This window comes from Chlorocebus sabaeus, chromosome 27 (assembly GCF_047675955.1).
Source record: "Chlorocebus sabaeus isolate Y175 chromosome 27, mChlSab1.0.hap1, whole genome shotgun sequence".
Lineage (NCBI taxonomy): Eukaryota > Metazoa > Chordata > Mammalia > Primates > Cercopithecidae > Chlorocebus > Chlorocebus sabaeus.
In genome coordinates this window covers 46,707,695-46,732,217 of record NC_132930.1, presented here as the reverse complement: position 1 = coordinate 46,732,217, position 24,523 = coordinate 46,707,695, and the positions used below count along the sequence as shown (strand labels likewise).

Below are 24,523 nucleotides of genomic sequence, written 5' to 3'. Positions count from 1 at the left end.
GTATGCCTATATACTAGCAATTAAAATCCAAAAAAAAAAAAAAAAAAAGGAAATTAAGAAAGCAGTTCCCTTTGTATAGCATCAAAAAAGAATAAAATACTTAAGAATGAATGTAACAACATAAATGTAACACTTATACTCTGAAAGCTAGAAAGCACTGAAAAAAGTTAAAGAAGACTTCAAGAAATGGAAAGACATCTCGTGTTCATGGATCAGAAGACAATATTGTGGCCGGGCGCGGTGGCTCACGCCTGTAATCCCAGCACTTTGGGAGGCCGAGGCGGGCGGATCACAAGGTCAGGAGATCGAGACCATGGTGAAACACTGTCTCTACTAAAAAATAGAAAAAAATTAACCGGGCGCAGTGGCGGGCGCCTGTAGTCCCAGCTACTCGGGAGGCTGAGGCAGGAGAATGGCGTGAACCCGGGAGGCGGAGCTTGCAGTGAGCCGAGATTGCGCCACTGCACTCCAGCCTGGGCGACAGAGCGAGACTCCGTCTCAAAAAAAAAAAAAAAAAAAAAAGAAGACAATATTGTTAAGATGGCAGTACTCCCCAAATTGATCTATAGATTCAATATAATCCCTATCACAATTCTAACTACCTTTTTTTTTTTGCAGAAATTGACAAGTAAGCTAATCTTAGAATTCATATACATAGTCAAGGGACCTGGAATAGTTATAGCATTCTTTAAAAGGAGTGTAGTTGGAGGACTCACACTCCTCAATTTCAAAACTTACTACAAAGCTACAGTAATCAAGACAGTATGGTCCTGGCATGATGATAGACATAGCGGTCAATGGTATGGAATCGAGAGTGCAGGCATAAATTCCTGCATTTTGTCTTAGTCCAGTTTGTGCTGCTCTAACAGAATACCTGAGATTGGGTAATTTATAAAGAACAGAGATTTATTGCTCACAGTTCTGAAAGCCGGAAGTCCAAGGTCAAGGAGTCCAATCTCGCGAGAGCCCTCTCGCTGCATCATCCATGCAGAAGAATAGGAGGGTGCGCTCACGCCTGAGAGAGACGGGGCAGGGGTGGGGAAAGGGGTTGAGCTTAGCTTTTTATCAGGAACCTGCTGCAATGCTGCAATAGTAAAACCAATCCTGAGACAGCAGCGTGACTCCATTTATGAGGGGCAGAGTCCTCATGATCTTACCACCTTTGTAAAGGTCCTACCTCTCAACACTGTTGCATCGGGAACTAAGTTACCAACACACGAACTTGGGGGCACACATTCAAACCATAACACATTAACAATCATTAATTGCCTTATCACAAGGATGCCAAGACAGTTCAGCTGGGAGAAAGAAGAGTCTTTTCAACAGATGGTACTGGAACAACTGGATAGCCACATGCAGAGAATGACACTGAACCCCTACTTCATTCCATAAGCAAAACATTAATGCCAAATCCATCAAAGACCTAAATACAGGAGCTAAAACTATACAACTCTTAGAGGAAAGTGTAGGTGTAAGTCTTTAATACCTTGAAATTAGGCAGAGACTTCTTAGAGATGACGCCTAAAGCACAAGCATCAAAAGAAAAAATAAACTGAACTTCATCAAAATTTAAAACTTTATGCTTCAAAGAACACTATCAAGAAGTGAAAACATAACCCACAGAATGGGGAAAAGTATTTGTAAATCAAATACTGGTAAGGGTCTAGGATCCAGAATATATAAATAACTCTTACAACGCAACCATAAAAAGATGACCCATTTTTTTTTTTCTTTTTTTTTTGGAGACTTGTCTGACTCTGTTGCCCAGGCTGGAGTGCAGTGGCGTGATCTCGGCTCACTGCAAGCCCCGCCTCCTGGGTTCACGCCATTCTCCTGCCTCAGCCTCCTAAGTAGCTGGGACTACAGGCGCCTGCCACCATGCCCAGCTAATTTTTTTTGTATTTTTAGTAGAGGCAGGGTCTCACCGTGTTAGCCAAGATGGTCTCCATCTCCTGACCTCGTGATCCGCCCGCCTCAGCCTCCCAAAGTGCTGGGATTACAGGTGTGAGCCACCGTGCCTGGCCCAATTTATTAAAATCAGAAAGTAAATGTAATTTTCAACACAGAAAAACAAGCATATTTCTGCCCAATCCACCCTCCATCCCTCTCCACCAGTGGTCTTTCCCATCAGAATTTCCTCTGCCTAAAATTTGAAAAAGCAAGGCACTGAGTCATTTGGTATATTTGCCCTGGTAACTACTTATTCTGAAAAACAATGAATGTTCCTTAATGTAAGCCCCAGAAGTCTCAGTTCTGCATCAGGCTGGTAGTTCTATACCTCGCCTTGCCATACTTCAGGTCACCTTAGCTTACCTCCCTCTCTCTCGTGGATATTAGAAGCACTGCTTTTCCTTTGTGTGGGAATAAATAACTATTAATATAAAAATTTTCTATGATACTGAAAATGGGAACACTATTTGGTGTTAATCATTAAATGGTCTTAATGGAATCAACCTGCTATTTAGTTTCAGAAAAATTGAGACCTTTGGAGGGGAAATAAGACTGTTAAAATATTGTCTTTGTCTTCAGAGAACATTTTGTCTTGATTTCTGTTGTGTCCAGTGCCTGGAACAATGCAGATTTGTGGGGCAAATGAGTGAATGAACAAACTTCTTTTCTTTCTTTTTTCTTTGTTTTTTTTTTTTTTTTTTTTTTTTTTTTTGGAGACAGAGTCTTGCTCTGTCATGAGGCTGGAGTGCAGTGGCACGATCTTGGCTCACTGCAAACCTTTGCCTCTTGGGTTCAAGTGATTCTCCTGCCTCAGCCTCCTGAGTAGCTGGGACTTACAGGCACGTGCCATCATGCCCAGCTAATTTTTTTTTTTTTTTGTATTCTTAGTAGAGATAGGGTTTCCCCACGTTGGCCAGGATGGTCTCGATCTCTTAACCTCGTGATCTGCCAGCCTCAGTCTCCCAAAGTACTGGCATTACAGGCGTGAGCCACAGTGCCTGGCCCAAACTTCTTTTCTTAAATAGGAAAATGAACAGACCCATCTTATTCTTATGACAGCCTTGCTGCATAGAAAGAAAGGACTGGAGAGTCCAGCAGGGTGTGTGTGGTTCAGTCTCAGCTCTCCGCTTGGTGATGTGGGCGCACCGGAGAGGGACTTTCCAAGTCTCTCCTCATCTATCAGGGTGGTTGTTGTGGGGCTAAATGAGACGATATATGTGTGTGTGTGTGTGTGTGTATTTTTTTTGAGGTGGAGTTTCATTCTTGTTACCCAGGCTGGAGTGCAGTGGCGTGATCTTGGCTCACTGCAACCTCTGCCTCCTGGGTTCAAGTGATTCCCCTGCCTCAGCCTCCTGAGTAGCTGAGATTACAGGCGCCTGCCACCACGCCCAGCTAATTTTTGTATTTTTAGTAGAGACAGCGTTCATCATGTCGGTCAGGCTGGTCTCGAACTCCTGACCTCAGGTGATCCACCCTCCTCGGCCTCCCAAAGTAGTGGGATTACAGGTATGAGCCACCACGCCCGCCCGAGACCATAGATATTTAAATGCCTCAAATGTATCAGATAGTTTAAATGGCAGCTACTAATCATGATTAATTGTGATAACTGTTGATTTTTTTAAACGTGAGTTTTCTCATTGTTTACTATCTTTCAACTTACGTTAGGAAATAACTGATTTATAAACACATATTTCCTCTGGTCGCTTGGCCCTATCACAGAAGTCAGTCTAGAATGCATTTCTTGTTTCGGTTACAAATTAGGCGCACAATTGAGCATGACGTGGGTAGTTTTTCACTGAATCTGGACCGTGGTTTTGTCATGTGTTTCCTTTTTCCAGAATTCTCTGGATGAGGGTTAAAGAGAGTGGGGCCTGGGCACGTGGAACACTGTGAGTGGGAATGTAGAGCGGTGGAGCCGTTTTGGAAGGCAGTTTCACAATAAATATGAATGTTTAAAATGCTTGCATCTTTTTGAGCTGGTGATTCTGTTTTTAGGAATCTATCCTATAGAAAAATACACGTGTATAGACACATTCATGGTGGTGCTGTTTGTGTGGGAAAATTGGCAACTAGGATGTAACTGGGGACAGATAAACTCATACACCGGAAGACTGTGCAGTCACTCAAGAAAATGGGGTAGCTCCTGTAAACGTCAGCACATACTTTAAACCCTGGACCCAGGTTGGGCACAGTGGCACATGCCTGTAATCCTGGCACTTTTGTAGGCCGAGGTGGGCAGATCGATTAAGCTCAGGAGTTCGAGACCAGCCTAGGCAACATGGCTGTCCAAAAAATACAAACATTAGCCAGGTACAGCTGGGCACAGTGGCTCACACCTATAATCCCAGCACTTTGGAAGGCTAAGGCCTTCCAAAGGATCACTTGAGATCAGCAGTTCAAAATTAACCAGGCGTTGTGGCGGGCACCTGTAATCCCAGCTGCTCAGGAGGCTGAGGCAGGAGAATCGCTTGAACCCGGGAGGCGGAGCTTGCAGTGAGCCAAGATTGTGCCACTGCACTCCAGCCTGGGCCACAGAACAAGACTCCATCTCAAAAAAATTAGCCATGCCGGGCGCGGTGGCTCAAGCCTGTAATCCCAGCACTTTGGGAGGCCGAGACGGGCGGATCACAAGGTCAGGAGATCGAGACCATCCTGGCTAACACGTTGAAACCCCGTCTCTACTAAAAAATACAAAAAAAAAAAAAAAAACTAGCCGGGCGAGGTGGCGGGCGCCTGTAGTCCCAGCTACTCTGGAGGCTGAGGCAGGAGAATGGCGTAAATCGGGGAGGCGGAGCTTGCAGTGAGCTGAGATCCGGCCACTGCACTCCAGCCTGGGCGACAGAGCAAGACTCTGTCTCCAAAAAAAAAAAAAAAAAAAAAAAATTAGCCAGATGTGGTGGCATGCGCCAGTAGTCCCAGCTACTTGGAAGGTGGAGGTGGGAGGATTGCATGAGCCCAGGAAGTCCTTTTTTTAAAAGGCTGAATAATATTCTGCTCTACGTATATACTACATTTTATTTATCCATTCATCCACAGACACCTGCGTTGTTTCCACTTTGGGCTACGATGAATTATGCTGCAATGAACATGGGTGTGCAGATACCTCTTTGAGACCCTGCTTTCCATTCTGTGTGTGTGTGTGTTTTGTTTTGTTTTATTTGGAGATGGAGTTTTGCTCTTGTTGCCCAGGCTGGAGTGCAGTGGCACGATCTCAGCTCACTGCAACCTCCGCCTCCCAGGTTCAAGCATTCTCCTGCCTTAGCCTCCTGAGTAGCTGGGATTACAGGCATCTGCCCCCACGCCTGGCTAATACTTTGTACTTTTACTAGAGATGGAGTTTCACCATGTTGGCCAGGCTGGTCTCAAACTCCTGACTTCGGGTGATCCATCCACCCACCTTGGCCTCCCCAAGTGCTGGGATTACAGGTGTGAGCCATTGTGTCAGGCCCTCTGTCCTGTGTGTGTTTTGATGTGCATCAGAGAAGATCTAAAGAGGCAGACAATAGCAGAACACTGGAGAGTGGGACTAGCGTGGAGGGGCAGGTGGCACTTTGACTTACATTTTATACACTTTGTGTTTCATTTTTTTACAATAGGCATTAGGTTCTGTTTACTAGTAAGTTATGAAATCACTAATGGTTATGTATTTGGTTTGTACTATATTAAGTTGGCAGCCCCTTTACCAGAAATACCTCCAGATGTTGTGAGAGAATGTAGATTGGGACTGAAGGAGGAGAACCCTTCCAAAAAAGTCTTTGAGGAATGTGCTAGGTAAGTGGTTCATGCCGAGCCCTGCATATATTGTCTGTGACTAACCCCGAGACAGACAGCTTACAAGAGGTTTCTCTGCATAAAACAAGTTCTTGGAGTGTAGTTGACCCTTGAGCAACATGGGCATTAGGGACGCTAATACCACCCAACCCTCTGCGCAGTTGAAAATATGTGTATAACTTTTGACTGTCCCCAAAGCTTAACTATTATTAGCCTACTGTTGACCAGAGGCCTTACTGATAACATAAACAGCGATGAACACATATTTTATATGGTATGTGTATTATGTGCTATACTTTTACAATAAAGTATGCTAGAAAAAAGAAAGTGTTATTAAGATAATCATAAGGAAGAGAAAATATAATTCCTATTCACAAAGTAGAAATAGATCTTCATAAAGGTCTTCATCCTCGTCATCTTCACATTGAGGAGGCTGAGGAGAAGGAGGAAGAGGAGGGGCTGGTCCTGCTGTCTCAGGGGTGGCAGGAATGGAAGAAAATACATGCATAAGTGGCTCCTGGCATCTCGACTCGAATTGTCCAAGGGTCAACTGTACTTTACCCATTAAAATGATTACTTTCTCTAGAAAGAGGTGAATGAAGAGTAATAATTCCGTGTACACATGAGGCACACTGAAAGGGGTCCCATCGTTTAGCGCCAGTATCCTAGCATCCTAGGGGAGTGGTACCCCTAAGCCTGTGCAGCCAGAGCATGGTGGGGCTGGGGCTGGAACCCGTGATGCTTTAATGATGAGACTGCCTTGAAAATAACAAACAGGCCAGGCTCGGTGGCTCATGCCTGTAATCCCAGCATGTTGGGAGGCTGAGGCAGGCAGATCGCTTGAGGCCAGGAGTTCAAGACCAGCCTGGTCAACATAGAGAAGCCCCATCTCTACAAAAAAATACAAAATTTAGCCGGGCATGGTGGTGTGTGCCTGTAATCCCAGCTACTCAGGAGGCTGAGGCACGAGAATCACCTGAACCTGGGAAGCAGAGGCAGCAGTGAGCTGAGATCACACCCTGGGCAACACAGTGGGACTCTGTCTCAAAAATAAATAAATAAATAAATAAATAAATAAATAAATAAATAAATGCACTCCAGCCTGGGCAACACAGTGAGACTCTGTCTCAAAAATAAATAAATAAATAAATAAATAAATAAATAAAATAAAAAACAAGGCTTTCTCTGTCTATCTGTCTTTCTCTTGAGGTGTCGGTACTCTGCACACTGAGGAGCTGGGTTAGATACTTATCCCTTTAGTGAGAATTCAGTGGCCAATTGTACATCCCACAGATAAATGGCATGCATCCCATCTTTCTCCTAGCCAGGTGTATGGCACTGGACTAGAACCCTTCCCTCTGTCCCTCAGCCCCCTCCTCTGAAAATGGATGAGAGTAAATGGATTAGAGTAAATGTAAATATTTTCAATTTCAAGTCATCTTTTACTTATTCTTGTTGGATATTCACATTAATGGTATTCTAGTGTTTGTGATTTGAACTGTTTTGCAAGAAGATGTTGTCTCTGGCTGGGCACCATGGCTCATGCCTATAATCCCAGCACTTTGGGAGGCCAAGGCAGAAAGATTGTGTGACCTCAGGAGTTCGAGACCAGCCTAGGCAACATGGTGAAACCCTGTCTCTAATACAAAAATTAGCCAGGCATAGTGGTGCATGCCTATAGTCCCAGCTATTCAGAAGGCTTGAGGTGAGAAGATCAATTGAGCCTGGGAGGTCAAGGCTGCAGTGACTGTGACCTCACCACTACCTTCCAGCCTGGGTGACAGAGCCAGACCAAAAAAAAGAAAAGATGGCTTCATGGCTCCATTTGATTGCTTCTCTGGTATAGCAGACAGGACAGGCTTGGTCTGTGCTCTCTGATACTGATCCTGGGACATTGTGGTAAGAATCAGATTTCTTCCTGTCTTCATCTGGGATGTCACAGAAGCCAGGAAGGGCCAATCTTTCATTTCACACTTTTATTCTTCACATCCCTCTTCTGGGCATGTACACACCCTAAACTCTTTCTTGTACATGTACACTAAGAGACATGTAATAGTAATAACACAACAATAATAAAGCTAGGCTTCATGGCTCACACCTGTAGTGCCAGTGCTTTGGGGGGGCTGAGGAGGGAGGATTGCTTGAGGCCAGGAGTTCAAGGCCGCAGTGAGCCATGATTGTGCCATTGCACTCTGGCCTGGGCAACAGAGTGAGACCCTGTCTCTAAACACCACCAACAACAAAAAATAACAAAACAATAATAAATGTTTGAAAGTATTAATGCATTTACCTGCTCACAGTAACCCTATGAAGTAGGCATGATTATTATTTCTGTTTTACAGAAGGAGAAACTGAGGCCATAGAGGTTGGGTAAGTTGGCTCAGGTCCCTCAGCCAGTGAGTGGCTGAAGCAGGACGTGCAGCAGCCCATGGCTTTGACTTCTGTGCTGTCCTCCAGGGGACCCTTCCACTGTGCCTTGCACATGGGAAGCGTGCTGCTTGACAACAGAACAACTGACGCCCTCACTCCCAAGAAGGGAATGCATCCTTCTATTTCACTGCTCTTTTCATTCATTCTTTTCACTTCTATTTTCACTTACAGCGTTAGAACCTAATGTGGACTTTTATAATTGCAAATTCAAACTATTGAATTGTGTGTAATGATTGCCTTTCCCATAGTCAGTGCCTATTAATGCACTAAAACATACTTGTTTTTACTTCTTAATACAGCAAATGTATATAATTTTGTAAAATCTTTTTCTAGAGTTACCCATAACTACTTAAGAGGGGAACCATTTGAAGAATACCAAGAAAGCTCATATTTTTCTCAGTTTTTACAATGGAAATGGCTGGAAAGGTATGTTCTAATTTTAAACTCAATAAAAGCCAGTTGAAGTGGCACACGCCTGTAGCCCCAGCTACTCAGGAGGCTGAGGCTGGAGGATTGCTTAAGCCCGAGACTTGAAGGCTATAGTATGAGATGATCATTCCTGTGAATAACCACTGCACTCCAATCTGGGCAATGTAGCAAGACCCCATCTCTAAAAAAGAAAAAAAGAAAAGAGACCTCAATAAAACAAGTGTTAATTTCTCACGATACATACTGATTGACATAGACTTTTCCATCTGTCAAAATACAATTAGAAATTTTGAGTTGTATATGATATTTTTATACAGAAATTTTCATAAGTATTAGTATTGTACAATTTCTTCTAATTTAATAGACTCTGTTCTCTCTTTTTAAAATGGCAGGTATCCCTGTTGTTTCAGTGACTAGAAAATAAAACTTAGCTTAGATTTTTGGTGATAGAATAGGATGCAGTGTGTGGCACCTGGCAGTTAAAACCTGCTCAGCCTCTTACTGTTTATGTGGCCTCAGGTAAGTGGCTTAGCCTGTATGAGTGGCAGGTCCTTGTTCTGTAAATTAGAGGTAATTATAGAATCTGCCTCCTTGCACCATTGCTAGGATCACCTGGGAAATGTGTGTACAACGCTTATAGCACAATGTTTGGTGCACAAAATAAGTACTTAAAAAGTGTTAGCTGCGGGCCGGGTGCAGTGGCTCACGCCTGTAATCCTAGCACTTTGAGAGGCCAAGGCGGGTGGATCACCTGAGGTCAGGAGTTCGAGACCAGCCTGGCCAAAATAGTGAAACCCGTCTCTACTAGAACTACAAAAATTAGCCAGGCGTGGTGGCGTGCACCTGTACTCCCAGCTACTTGGGAGGCTGAGGCAGGAGAAATTGCTTGAACTCGGGAGGTGGAGGCTTGTGGTGAGCTGAGGTGGCTCCACTGCACTCCAGCCTGGGTGACAGAGTGAGACTCTGTCTCAAAAAAAAAAAAAAAAAAAAAAAAAAGGGTTAGCTGCTACTAGTGTTATTATTAGTACTATTATTATTGATCAATTGAATTTCCAGTTCTTGTTTATATATGCTGTTTTTGAGGCATTGGGTATAAACATCTTTGAGGTTCTTTTTTCAAAGGATGGCACAATGTATATATGTCATCTTCCTCACCTGCTTTCTGACAGGTTGAGAGGGGTCTACCCAAGTCTACACCGGCAGTTATGAACATACACATTTCCTAGTGTCAGCTGGTTTCAGACCTGTCTTCAGTTAGTAAGGATAATTGGACTGTTCTGCCTTTTGCTTCAGTGTCTTAAATGTTAATTAAGATTAATTGGCTGGGTGGTGGCTCACACCTATAATCCCAGCACTTTGGGAGGCTGAGGCAGGCGAATCACAAGGTCAGGAGTTTGCCAGTTTCACCTGGCAAACATGGTGAAACCCCGTCTCTACTAAAAATACAAAAAATTAGCTGGATGTGGTGGCAGGTGCCTGTAATCCCAGCTACTCGGGAGGATGAGGTAGGAAAATTGCTTCAACCCAGGAGGCGGGGAGGTTGCAGTGAGCTGAGATCGTGCCACTGTACTCCAGCCCTGGCGACAGAGTGAGACTCCATCTCAAAAAGAAAAAAAAAAAAAAAAAGGATGAATTAATTGCTCTTAGAGCAAGTCAAGAGCTGTCCTGCTAGAGGGAGCCACAGTCCCTGAGCACAGACACCCTTTGTCCTGGGCATCCCCTTTGAGCAGAATGGTTCAATAAATGAGGCGAAGACAAGCGCTGATTTGTCTTTTCTGTTTTAAAAGAACAATGCAATGTGGACCTGAAACTTATTTTTCTCATTGATTAGGCAACCCGTAACCAAGAACACATTTAGACATTACAGAGTTCTAGGAAAAGGCGGATTTGGAGAGGTGAGTAATGGGAGCCAGTTCAGAGCAGCGCCGCTAGCTGGGTGGGCAGCAAGGTCCTGAGAACACGGCTTCAGGTAACACATCAACTCTCCCAGTACACTGTTGCCTTAGTGGGCGTTTTGGGAATCATCTTAGCCGACTGTGAGAATCCACATGGAATTTTGAGCAAAAGGTTTTGAAGAATCCCTTCTCTTGGTGACTTCACATTTTACCTCATAGTTCTGAAGAAGCTGGTTTCCATGCTTCATGCCCCAGCTCAGTCACTTTGCCCAGATGGAAAGATGATTCTGCTCCTGTATTGTGGAATTTCCATGATTCTATTTCCGTAAATTTTTTTTTTTTTTTTTTTTTTTTTTTTGAGACGGAGTCTTGCTCTGTCGCCCAGGCTGGAGTGCAGTGGCCGGATCTCAGCTCACTGCAAGCTCCGCCTCCCGGGTTTACGCCATTCTCCTGCCTCAGCCTCCCGAGTAGCTGGGACTACAGGCGCCCGCCATCTCACCCGGCTAGTTTTTTTGTATTTTTTAGTAGAGACGGGGTTTCACCGTGTTAGCCAGGATGGTCTCGATCTCCTGACCTCGTGATCCGCCCGTGTCGGCCTCCCAAAGTGCTGGGATTACAGGCTTGAGCCACCGCGCCCGGCAATTTCCGTAAATTTAAGACTGACCCCAAATTCACATAGTACAGAGTGAATTATTAAATATACTTACGTAACCCTGCTCTGTTTGGACATGTATGTACCTCATACCTACATCAAAAGGTGTTTGGAAATGTGTCAATTTGGGAAAATCCTAAGGAAATGACTCACAGACTCACGAGGGATTTTTTGTTTGTTTGTCTGTCTGTTTGTTTGTTTTGAGATGGAGTTTTGCTCTTCTTACCCAGGCTGGAGTGCAATGGCGTGATCTCAGCTCACCACAACCTCCGCCTCCTGGGTTCAACCGATTCTCCTGCCTCAGCCTCCCGAGTCGCTGGGATTGCAGGCATGCGCCACCACACCTGGCTAATTTTTGTATTTTTAGTAGAGGAGGGTTTCTCCATGTTGGTCAGGCTGGTCTTGAACTCCCGACCTCAGGTGATCCGCCCTCCTCAGCCTCCCAAAGTGCTGGGATTACAGGCGTGAGCCACTGCGCCCGGCCTGGGGTGTTGTTTAAATATGATGGGTCTCCTAGATGGACACCACTGTAGTTGGCGGATGGAGAGCAGCAGCAGTTCTGGTCTGGGGAATTTAAAAGAATGTTAATTACCTTATTAGTTACCTGGAGTGATCATATGGAGTTCAAGAACTTACAAGCCCCTAAGAGCCAGGCAAGCCATTGCCAAACTAACACTGTATGTTTAACTCAGAAGCAGGTTACACTGCCTGGGTGTGACTCTCATATTATTGCTCGTATATTACATTCAAAGCAAAAGCCACTAGTATTGGCTTGAAGTTGATTAGAAAGCTGACCTACTAGGAGGCAGCACACTGCGACCGAGATCTGTTATGCACCTGCAGCTTGACATGACAAGAAATTGGCCAACATAGTCATGACTTCAGTAACAGTACTGTCCCTCTGCTACAGTTCCAGAGACCATGAAGAATATTTTGCCTAATCCAGTCAAATGTTTGCTCTAGTCCCTCCATGACAGGTATTTCTGTAAGAAATCCGCCCTCTGTTTGAGTATGTCCTGGAACAGGAGAGTCATTTTCTCACTTCGAGTCTTGCTAATCTGCCTCTAATGATCTGCAAAAGTAAAGGCTCAGATTTTGTGAAAGAGCAGAGGAAACATTTCTGGAACGTAGGTCATGTGTTTACAAAGGAATGAAAGTCTAATTATAGCCACATGTCAGTTTATAAAACATGTCAGTCCTGATAGGATTCAACAGGGACATGTTAGCAAATTTTAGCTATTGTGAAAGACCTGGCGCTGAGTGCGGTGGCTCACGCCTGTAATCCTAGCACTTTGGGAGGCCAAGGTGGGCGGGTCGCTTGAGCCCAGAAGTTCCAGATCAGCCTAGGCAACATGGCAAGACCCCCTCTCTATTTAAATATTTAATATAAATAAATACATAAAAAAGAAGACAAGAAAGACTTAGTATAATTATGATTGTATAGATTACTTTTTAACAGATTTACTTGGGTTCCCAAACAAATGACCGGCTGCACGAATCAAGCGTGGCAGTTTTCAGCAGACTTGCTCTGGAGGTGGTGTGCTCTCCGTCTAGGCCCAGAGGCAGTGAGCAGTCAGCCCGCCCCTACTCTGAATGCCTGTCGGAAGGAGCCCTGCTCGCCCTAATGCGGGGACAGACTCGGTGCCCTTTAATCCAGATTCTAATCGTGCATTTGCTTTTTCCAAGTGCTAGCACTTCCTCTAGTGGTCTTGAGAGAGCAAACGTAGTTGGTTTTATTTTGTCAACAGTAATTCTTTTGCTTATGCTTGAAGTCCTCCGAAATTAATTTGTAGGGTCCTGAGTGAGCACAATGGTAAGGGAATTGAGTAGACATCTCTGCTGTCATGGTTTTAGGCCGCAGACTGTAGTGGAAGGAGCACGTACTCAGACGTGGACAGACCCGAGGTCAGGGTCCTGTCGTGTCACTTCCAGCAGTGTGATCTTGGGCCCGCCATGGCGATCTCATCTCTAGCAGGGAAATAATCGGCCCTGCCCGCCAGGCTGCTGTAAGCCAGTGAGTGTTCACCCCCAGCTGTTAGCACAGTGCCTGACACTCTTGTCTGCTTTCCATTCCCTGTCTCTGATTTGCCAATTCCACTTAGAATAATTTTTAAAAAATTAACGATAAAGAGAGAAGAGATTTTTATGCCAAGTCTTAATAGTAAGAAAATGATTAAATACATTTTGCGATAGTCACATTTTAGGAAAACATTTCATGATAGGAAAATAGTCACACAATAAGATTTTTTAAAAGGAGGTTAAGAAATATTACCTATTTTACAATATGAGACCAGTTTTGCCATCAAAGGCTGGGGTGGTGGGGAACGGGTTGCATACCCATGTAAGAAGGTGGACCTAGAATCAAATAGAACAAAATATTAACAGTGATTATCTTGGAATTGCAGGTGAGTTTTTAATCACTGTTCTTCTTCCAATATTTTCCACAATTAACTTTATATTTCTTTTACCACCAAAATTGTTTTATTGGTAGATAAAATTATATCATATCTTATGTTTGCTTTTAAAGCAGTCCCCTGTGGGGTGTGCAATGGATGGGAGTTGGAAGAAACAGTAGCCTAATGTTGATGACACAGCAGCACGGGGACCAGAACCTGAGGCTCATGATACTATTTTTTCCACTTTTGTATGTTGGAAATTTTTCATGACATAAAGTTAAAATAATACATAAATACTACTTTAAGAAGTAATAGAATAAAGGTATGAAAATTATGAATTATATGAAATATATTTCCTTATACTCTTGACTTTTTAAATTAAAAATTCAAGAATCTTTTTAGGCCAGGCACAGTGGTTCACACCTGTTAATCCCAGCACTTTGGGAGGCCAAAGTGAGCGGATCACCTGAGGTCAGGAGTTCAAGACCAGCCTGGCCAACATGGCGTCTCTACTAAAAATACAAGAAAAATTAGCCAGGCATGGTGGCGGGCACCTGTAATCCCCGCTACTCCAGAGGCTGAGGCAGGAGAATCCTGAGACGGAGTCTCACTCTGTCACCCAGGCTGGAGTGCAGTGGCGCAATCTCGGCTCACTGCATCCTCTGCCTCCCAGGTTCTAGCGATTCTTCTGCCTCAGCCTCCGGAGTAGCTGGGATTACAGGCACCCACCACCATGGCTGGTGAATTTTTTTTTTTTTTTTTTTTGTATTTTTAGTAGAGACGAGGTTTCGCCATGTTGGCCAGGTTGGTTTCGAACTCCTGACCTCAGGTGATCTGCCTACCTTGGCCTCCCAAAGTGCTGGGATTATAGGCATAAACCACCATGCCCAGCTGAAAAAAGAATCTTTTTAGTTTTACCTTTTAAAATTTTTGCAGTTTTACAAAAAGTAAAATAGACATGGGAACATTTAAAAATTAAACAGATGTACCATGATCACCTACGCCAACTAGTGCCGTTTGTACACTGTCTTAGAGTTGATAGAACGCAGCGTGTCCCTGAGAGGAGGAGCCGACTCACACTGACAACGCCCACCTTTGAAACGGTCTCCTCATGCGCTGCTGCTGGTCTCTGCCAGTGAGGGTCTCGTCAAGCCAAAGGTTTCCTTTGTGTGGCCTAAGAAATGTCAGGTGGACATAAACCTCCTTTACTTTGCTGTTTAAACTAGGTTTGTGCCTGTCAAGTGCGAGCCACAGGAAAAATGTATGCCTGTAAAAAGCTACAAAAAAAAAGAATAAAGAAGAGGAAAGGTGAAGCTATGGCTCTAAATGAAAAAAGAATTCTGGAGAAAGTGCAAAGTAGATTCGTAGTAAGTGTCTCCTCTTAGTCTTCACTGTGCCTTGGGTGATTCGTAGCACTTATGTCAGCCGACATGCCGCTCAGCTCACTCTCATTGAAGCTGTGGAAGTCATTTCTTGTTTTCTGAGTTTATGTGGGGTTTTGCTCTTTTTACTAACAGTTTTGTTTTTAGTAACAGCTCTCTTCTTTCTTACTCACACCGTAGAAAACATGAAAGTAGTGATACTGCTTCTAACTTCTGGTTTGTTATAAATCTGTAGTCCCCCGCCTCCCATTCTGTCCCTCTTGACACCTGCCAGCTTGCGGAGCTCGTCCAGGTCCATTAGTTACCTTGTGTTTCTTGGTGAATTTCCCTTATCACAGCCAGCCAGAGCTTATCTCTGTTTGCTGTCAGTCTCCAGTCAAGTTTCTCTGGCCCCCGGGACACTGGCCTGGCTGTGCCTGAGGAGACCTTCTCTGTCTCTTTTTTCTCTGACACAAGGCCTCGCTCTGTGGTCCAGGCTGGAGTGCAATGGCACGATCTTGGGTCACTGCAGCCTTGACCTCCCAGGCCCAAGTGATCCTCCCACCTCAGCTTCCCAAGCAGCTGGGAGCACAGGCACACTCCACCATGCCCAGCTAGGTTTTCATTTTTTTATTTTTATTCTTATTTTTAGAGATGAGATCTCTGGCCAGGCATGGTGGCTCACACCTGTAATCCCACTACTTAGGGAGGCCGAGGAGGGTGGATCACCTGAGGTCAGGAGTTTGAGACCAGCCTGACCAACGTGGTAAAATCCCGTCTCTACTAAAAACACAAAAAGAATTAGCTGGGCCTGGTGGCATGTGCTTGTCGGGATGCTGAGGCAGGAGAATTGCTTGAACCTGGGAGGCGGAGGTTGCAGTGAGCTGAGACTGCACCACTGCACTCCAGCCTGGGCAACAGAGCGAGACTCTGTCTCAAAAAAAAAAAAAAAGAGAGGGAGAGATGAGATCTCCTTGTGTTGCTCAGGCTGGTCTTGAACTCCTGGACTCAAGTGATCCACCTGCCTCAGCTTCCCAAAGTGTTGGGATTACAGGCATGAGCCACCATGTCTGGCTGAGGATACACGATCTCTAGTCCCTCTTCTCATGTGGGCCTCCTCCCTCTGGCCTCAATCTGTTTTGCGTCTTTTCCTTTTTCTGGGAAGTTTACCGCTAGGCCCTCAACTAGTGTATCCCAATTGTATGAAGCCCAAATCCCACCTTCCCACCTTTCTGGGAAGGACAGAACATTGGGTGGACTGCTATGAGTTCAGGGAAGCAGTTCCAGGCTTTACAGTGTGCATGGTATAGTGTGGTTCTCATCTCCAAACCCAGTTTCTCTCTACCTAGTTATGTATGTCCTGTAGCAGCTACTGAAGTATGAAGACTGGTTGAAGGGAGAGTGCGAACGAGAATTTATAAAATGATTTGTCATGTTAGAGCTATTTCCTCCAAGCCATTTATTTCTTAGCCCTGAGGTCAGCTGCTTTGTGCAGGGAACAGATGTTCCCAAACAGTGTACCTTCACAGCCAGCACCTGAATTTAATAGCACAGTGTGTATATGATATGTCACTGTCATCTGCAATTACATGAAAATCTTTAATACAGTGGGCTTATCTGGGAGTTGCTTTAAACATATTTTTTGGCTGGGCTTGGTGGCTCATGCCTGTCATTTCAGCACTTTGGGAGGCCAAGGTAGGAGGATCACTTGAACCCAGGAGTTTGAAACCAGCCTGGGCAACATAGGGAGACCCCATCTCTACAAATTTTTTTTTTTTTTTTGAGACAGAGTCTCGCACTGTCTCCCGGGCTGGAGTGCAGTGGCGCGATCTTGGCTCACTGCAACATCCGGCTCCCAGATTCAAGTGATTCTCCTGCCTCAGCCTCCTAAGTAGCTGGGATTACAGGCGCCCACCACTACACCCAGCTAATTTTTTGTATTATTAGTAGAGACTGGGTTTCACTTTGTTAGCCAGGTTGGTCTCAAACTGCTGACCTTGTGATCCGCCTGCCTTGGCCTCCCAAAATCCTAGGGATTACAGGCGTGAGCCACCGAGCCTGGCCTCTACAAAAAATTTTTTTCAAAAAGGCCAGGCACTGTGGCTCACGTCCTGTAATCCCAGCACTTTGGGAGGCCGAGGTCTGCAGATCACCTGAGGTGAGGAGTTTGAGACCAGCCTGGCCAACATGGTGAAACCCTGTCTCTAATAAAATACAAAAATTAGCTGGGTGTGGTGGTGGGTGCGTGTAATCCCAGCTACTTAGGAGGCTGAGACAGGAGAATTGCTTGAACTCAGAAGGCAGAGGTTGCAGTGAGCCCAGATCGCGCCATTGTACTCCAGCCTGGGTGACAGAGTGAGACTCCATCTCCAAAAAAAAAAAAAAAAAAAAAAAAAATTAGCCATGGTGGTGTGTGACTGTAGTCCCAGCTACTCAGAAGGCTGTGGTGGGAGGATCGCTTGAACCCAGGCGGTCCGGGCTGCAGTGAGCCATTATTGCCCACTGCACTCCATCCTGGTGACAGAGTGAGATCCCATCTCAAAAACAAAACAAAGCAAAAAAAAAAAAAAAAAAAAAATCCCTGTGTAACTACCTTGGAACATAGAAATCCACAGTCTAGCTTTATGAAAAGAACAGATGCAGTTGTTACAGTTTCTTTTGCTTAAGTGCTTTGATTTCTGTATTGTCGGCCTCTCCCAAGGAACCTAGAGGCATTTTTCTGCTTCCATATTGGTGTTTTCTCCCTGCTTACAGCGGCACGTTCATCCCTGCTGCGCCCTGACCCATGGCAGTACACCTCTCCCTGGAGCCCCCTGCCCCTGCCTGCACCCTCGCCCCCCACAGTCAGTTCTCCACGGACCAGTGCAAGGCAGTCTGTGGAAAAGTTAAATTAGTCATCCACTTTCCAGATTAAAAACTCCAGTGGCCACCTGTCACTCTGAGAATAAAATGAGACTCAGCTCTGGCCTTTCAGGCACTGAGGGACCTAGCTCCTGCCGCCTCTGCCACATGAGGCCAGGCGCCTGACCGCGCTCTGCCTGGAGCATCGCTGCCTTTCCCTGTCGCCCTTGGTCTCACTCCCCATAGGCAGTCTGCGAGTCATCCGTCACTCTGTCGGATGGTTTCTTTGCATTGGTTCATCTGTCATCTATGACTGCCCAGGCCTCCTCCACCACGATATTAGGACAGAGCTCCTCAGGGCCATGCTCACCACTGCGTTCCCGCTGCCTACAACAAGGCTGGCGTGGTAAAAGATTCTCAATATTATTTTAATATATATTGAGCAGATGTTGAATGAATATTCACAAGAGGAGAGGAAGTAAGGGATCCTTACTAATTCAAGGACCAGTGATAATTCCTTGTGGTTTAATCTGTGGTCTATTGCATGTCAGCTGGGGCCTCCTCTCCTCTACCTCTCTTACTGTTTTAACACATTGTGACCAAGTTGGATTTATTCCAGGAATGAAAATCGAATAATGTAATTTATCATATTACCAGAATCAAGGGAAGAACCGTATGGTCATCTCAGTGGTTGCAGGAAGAGCTTTGGATAGGAGCTAATGCCCAGGCATGCTTAAAAACCCGAAGCAAACCAGGTACAGAAAGGAATTTCCTTCAGAAAATCTCTGGCACAATCATACTTAATATGAAAATATTAAAAGCTTTTCCCCATGAGATCTGGAATAAGGCTAGATACCTGCTGACCATTTCAATTCAACATGATATTGGAAATTCTGGCCAGTGCAATAAGGTAAAGGAAAAAGTGAAAGGGATTAAGTTTAGAGAAAAGAAGAAAAAAGGTTGAAAAAAAAACCCTCATCATTTTCTTTTTCTTTTTTTAAATTTTTATTTATTTATTTATTTTTAGATAGAGATGGGGGGTCTCACTATATTGCCCAGGCTGGTCTGGAACTCCTAGGATCAAGTGATCCTCCCACCTAGGCCTCCCAAAGTGCTGGGATTATAGGTGTGAACCACTGTGCCCGGCCAAAACTCATTATTTTCAAACAACATCGTTGTATGTGGAGACCTTCCTGGATTTTTAGATAACCTATTAAGGATTTAACCAAGTGATTAAATATGAATCAGCCACTAACAATTAGAAAATGGAAATGTTACTGATACCATTTACAATGGCCTCAAGAAACATCAAAATCTAAGAAAAGGCCTGGCGAGCGGTGTGCACCTGTAGTCCCAGCTTCTTGGGTGACTGAGATGGGAGGATCACTTGAGCTCAGGAGTTTGAGTCTAGCCTGGGCAACATAGCAAGACCTTGATCTTAAAAAACAATTCTAGGCAAAGAACTGACAAAAATGTTCAAGACTTCTACACTGAGAACTGTAAAATGTTATTATAAGAAATTAAAGAAGGAGGCTGGGTGCTGTGGTTCACGCCCCTGATCCCAGCACTTTGGGAGGCCGAGGCAGGTGGATCACTTGAGGTCAGGAATTTGAGATCAGCCTGGCCAACATGGTGAAACCGCATCTCTACTATAAATGCAAAAATTAGCCAGGCGTGGTGGTGGGTGCCTGTAATCCCAGCTACTCAGGAGGCTGAGGCAGGAGAATTGCTTGAAACCTGGGAGACAGAGGTTGCAGTGAGCCGAGATGGCACCACTGCACTCCAGCCTGAGCGACAGAGCAAGACTCTGTCTCAAAAATATAAAGAAGGTCTAAATAAATGGGGGGAGACCACGTTCCCAGATTGGAAGACCCAATGCTGTAAAGGCGCTGGTTTCCCCTAATTGATCTATAGATTAAATGAATGCAGCCCCAATCAAAATCCCAGCAGGGTGGGTGTGTGTGTGTGTGTGTGTGAGTGTGTGTGTGTGTGTGAATTGACATACAAACCAATAGAAAAATGGGGGAAAAAATAGACTAGGCATTTCACAAAAGAGGATCCAAATGGCTATTAATTACATGAAAATGTCCCCTGTATTTGCATATATACAGAAATGCAACTTAAGACCACAGTAGGAGACTACTCCACCAGCAGGATTCAAACTAAAAAGGTTGACTACACAAAATGTGGGAAGGAGGTGGCGCAGTGAGACCTTCCTTGCGCTGCTGGTGGGGCATAGCCTATGTGCTGAACGTGGTTGCCCGGGAAGCACAGACTGTCAGCGCTCAAGTGATGAGAGCACGACACAGAGGAGTCATGGGCCCAAGTGTCTTGGTGAAGTTTTGCCACTTTTTCGCTTAGCTTTAGGAAGTTCTCTCTTTTGGCTACACAGCTGCGGTAAAATCTACAGTATGCCAAGGTCCAAGAGGCACGTGATGTGTCCTGTACATTTCTCTGAAACATAATAGTATTCGCATGTTCTGATTATAAACCTAACATGGATTGTTTGCATATTAGCAAATAGAGGAAATCACCAATGAAAGAGCAAGTTCGTGTTCTGTCTTTATGATGTTGCTATCTTTAGGTTAGTTTAGCCTACGCTTACGAAACCAAAGATGCCTTGTGCTTGGTGCTCACCATTATGAATGGAGGGGATTTGAAGTTTCACATTTACAACCTGGGTAATCCCGGCTTTGATGAGCAGAGAGCTGTTTTCTATGCTGCAGAGCTGTGTTGCGGCTTGGAAGATTTACAGAGGGAAAGAATTGTATACAGGTAAGAACGGTGCTACCTAATGGAGCCTGCAAGTCTTGGAGCCAGTTTCTCCCAGCCGTAGGCTTCCCTGGCTCACACTGGCCGCTTCCAGGCTGAGCAGGAGAGTAGCAGGGAGCCCCTCGATGGTGATTTATAGGGGTGATCACTTACACTATTGGGAATATGGCCAGTCAGAAGACCCTGGGTGTTCTTTTGTTTTGTCTTTTGAGACAGAGTCTCACTCTGTCACCTAGGCTGGAGTGCAATGGCGCAATCTCGGCTCACTGCAGTTCAAGTGATTCTCCTGCCTCAGACTCCTGAGTAGCTGGGAGTACGGCACCCACCAGCCTGCCCAGATAATCTTTTGTATTTTTACTAGAGATGGGGTCTCACCCTGTTGGCCAGGCTGGTCTTGATCTCCTGACCTCAGGTGATCCGCGGGCCTCAGCCTCCCAAAGTGCTGGGATTACAGGCGTGAGCCACCGTGCCCAGCTTATGTTTCTAATAAATTGTCCTTTTGAAGTAGAAGTTTGTTTTTTACTTGTTAGGTTGATCAAACAAAGGTAGTGCTACTCATGTAACCATAAGAAGAGCCCGTTTCCAAGGTTCTTAGGTATTTTGATAGTTCTGATAAGGATGTATTATGTCCTGCCATATAACATAACGATTTAATGTCTTGAAGTAGTAGTTTCTTTTTTGCATCTTAGAATTTAGTAAAGAAAATTAAACTTAATAGTTTAGTGTAATCAATGCATTTAGTTTTAGGAAAACACAAAATCCCTTCCTATCCCTTAAATGCTGGAGTTCCTGGGCTCTGAGTCTCTTCTCAGTCACTCTCCCTGGGCAATTTCATTTCCTCCCTTCTGTGGGTTCATCTACCAGTTATAGTCGGTCTTCCACTGGGTTCCATGTTGTAGATTCAACCAGCTGTGAATCGAAAATAGTCAGAACATCCTGCTCAGCAGGGTGAAAAGGGGAAAAAAAAGAGAAAATATTCAGAAAAAAAGGATGGTTGCATCTGTATTGAACATGTAGACTTTTTTCTTGTCCCTATTCCCTAAACGATATAGTGTAATAACAATTTACATATTATTTACATTGTGTCTGGTAGTATGTGTAATCTAGAGGTGATTTAAAGTAATTGGGAGGATGTGTGTAGGTTATATGGAAATTCTACACCATTTTATATCAGGGACTTGAGGACCCTTGGATTTTGATATCCAAGGGAAGGGGGCCTGATGTGGGACCTGATGGTGTCTCCCTTGTCACCTTGCAAGCCTGGCCTTCATGGCCTTTGTGATGCAGCTCCCCACGGAGCCCTCCAGCCTTGGGTCCTGTTCCTCCCACACGGGCACCTCCTGCCCTTGTCATGCAAGAGTTTCAGCTGCTCAGGTGTCCTCACCTCACTGCACCTTTGTACAAGGTGTTCCTGTGTGGGTGCCACTCTCCACCCAGTCCCTCTTCCTGTCATTCTGAGAGACTCCTGCTCATCCGTCCAGAGTTAGCCCACATAGCACGAGGGTATGAGGGTGTGCCCCCTCTCCCACATCCTCCAGGTGCTGCCCATGTTGTCTGCTCAGATGGTCACGCCAGACAATGAGCTTCTTGGGAGTCCTTGATCTCACTTCTCCCTGTTCTGATGGACCTTTGGCTTCTCCTTATCTTCTATATCCCACAGCCAATATGGGATAAATATCTCTCAAGGATCAGAGACCAGGCTTGGCAGTGGGGCTGACACCTCTGTACCTTGAGCATTGAGCAAGGGGTGGATTGCTGCCCTGGCTGTGAGTCCTCTAGACACAGAGGTGGTCGCCTGAGTTGAGGAAGCCTTGTTGCCATTGCTTAGAGGTAAGAGTCTGGTGGTATTGGAGCATGGAACACACCCGTAGGAGATTGGATTCTTTTGTTACTCCTGGAGTAAATCACACTTCACAGGTGACTACGGCTGAGCTGCCGTGTTTGGCTTCAGTCTTAAGATGAGCTGGATTTTCTCATATAAGCTTTGGCTCCTCTAACCTCTGGTACCCACTTGCCTCACCCACCTGCACTCAGTGGGGGCTGCCCATGGCTGCCCCATCCACCGCTGTGTCCACAGGACTCACCATCAGTAGCTATTACCAGGCATTTGTTGAATGAATGACCGATGGCCCAAGTGACATTCCCACCTCAGCCCCCTGAGTAGCTGGGACTACAGGTACATGCCACCACACCCAGCTTGAGGCATTCTAATATGGGGAATTTTCAGTTTTTGAAACTCTTAAAAATATGTTAATGGTTAAGAGAAATTGAGCCACGTTCATTAAGGACTAGTTGCTTTCCTTACTACTGGGCTGCATATTTAATCACTGAAATGTCTTCAGATCTGTATAATTATGTAAAACAGTTCATTTTATACTGTCGTCATATGTGAGCTGTTTGCTGAGATGAATTTTGTAACATTCTTGTCCTGCCATGTGACAGCTAAAGACAGTTTCCATGGCTCATGAAGGGTGGTTTTGCTTTCTGCCATCCTGGCCCTTGCTCATGCTGGTTGTTCCCACTGGGTACTCCGGAATCACAGTGCCAGATTCTGAATCATTGAGCCTTCTGTTATTGTTTCTTTCCTTGTAGAGACTTAAAGCCTGAGAATATTCTCCTTGATGATCATGGTAAGTGGGCAAGCCTTTCCCATCTAACGGGTAGACTTTGTTAAGAGACTTGGATACAGAAAGTTGGATGCATAAAGTGGACTTAATAATTAATAGAGAATGGAAACAACAACAAAGAAAAACTCTGTGGTATGTGTTCATTTTAAAAAGATAAAATACTGACAATTTGGTCACTTCCCTGTGTTTAGGCAAGAAGCAAAGCTGGTCATAATTTTCAAGTAATGATTGAGTTCAGAAGCCTTTTTTTTTTTTTTTTTTTTTTTGAGACAGAGTCTTGCTATGTTGCCCAGGCTGGAGTGCAGTGGTGTAATCATAGCTCACTGCAGCCTTGAACTGCTGGGAACAAGCAATCCTGCCACCTCAGCTTTCTGCAGAGCTGGGACTACAGGTGTGCACCACCATGTTTTGTAGAGATAGGGGTCATGCTATGTTGTCCAGGCTGTTCTCAAACTACTGTCCTCAAGCAATCCTCCTGCCTTGCCTCCCAAAGCACTAGGATTATAGGCATGAGCCACTGTGCCCTGCCTAGAAGCATACTAAAGTAAACACAAAGTCAGAACATTTTCTCTCTCTTGTTTCTTGCTGTTGACCCACCTCTTGCTTTATTCCTTTTTTATTTCCATTCCCCTCTAAACTTTGTCATGCTGCCCCTGGTGCTGTCCTCGTGTCCCATAGCATGTGTCACAGAGCAGGGTGCAGATGGCTGCTTGGAGACCCTGCAATAGTGGAGAGGGAGTGGCCCTTTTCAGCAGGCTCCTTGTCAGCAGCATGGGTGCGCACTCCACCTTGGTTCCTCTAAGGGACAGTCATACCCAGAATGCAAGGATGGTTGGACTGCTGGGGTGCGTGCTTGTGCTCACACATAGCTCGCAAGCAGTGCTGGGAGAGAGCTTCTTTCAAGTAAGTTTTCTTGGCAAAGAAGGGTCTTACAGTCTAGTAGAGCGCATATGGCAGGGTCATAGTGGCTCCTGCCAAGAAGAGGACAGGCGTCTCATGCGGAGACTGAGGGCAGTTGCAGGGGACTTGGAATGCTAGTCTCCTTTTACACCTCTGCCAGATGCTTTCATGCTTATCTAATTCATGTATGACACCCCGCCCTGTGAGGAAGGAGGGTACTGGAATTCTCATTTTACTGAAGGCAATACCAAGATTTAGGAATCAAACTTGTCCAAGATTGTGTCTGTAGCTCCTGGCTTAGCCTGTGGTTCATTCCTGGTGGGGTGCTGCTAACCAGAGGTGACTTGAGTGGGGCGAGCGCTAAGCAAAGCTGCTCACTTATTAAGTTGTTAAGTGACTTAACAAGGGTAGGTAGAACATGCTTTGAATGTAAAATGGAGCGATCTCCAAGCTATGTGGTTGATTGGAACAGGGTGCGGCGCAGAGCGTGTGTGTAGTG

The 24,523-nt window shown here is 45.1% G+C and overlaps 1 protein-coding gene across 20 annotated transcripts in view; it reads left to right on the top strand.

Moving 5' to 3' along the window:
• The window catches only part of GRK4 (G protein-coupled receptor kinase 4), a 76,717-nt gene that overhangs the window by 36,085 nt on the left and 16,109 nt on the right, over window positions 1-24,523 (top strand). For 9 of the 20 annotated variants that reach the window (XM_037983159.2, XM_037983157.2, XM_037983158.2 and 6 more), the window contains 6 exons: window positions 5,618-5,721; window positions 8,485-8,577; window positions 10,412-10,475; window positions 14,750-14,890; window positions 20,310-20,500; window positions 23,090-23,127. In XM_037983159.2, coding sequence (XP_037839087.1) covers window positions 5,618-5,721; window positions 8,485-8,577; window positions 10,412-10,475; window positions 14,750-14,890; window positions 20,310-20,500; window positions 23,090-23,127 — 631 coding nt within the window. The other 11 variants (XM_037983172.2, XM_037983179.2, XM_037983173.2 and 8 more) reach the window with 8 other exon arrangements.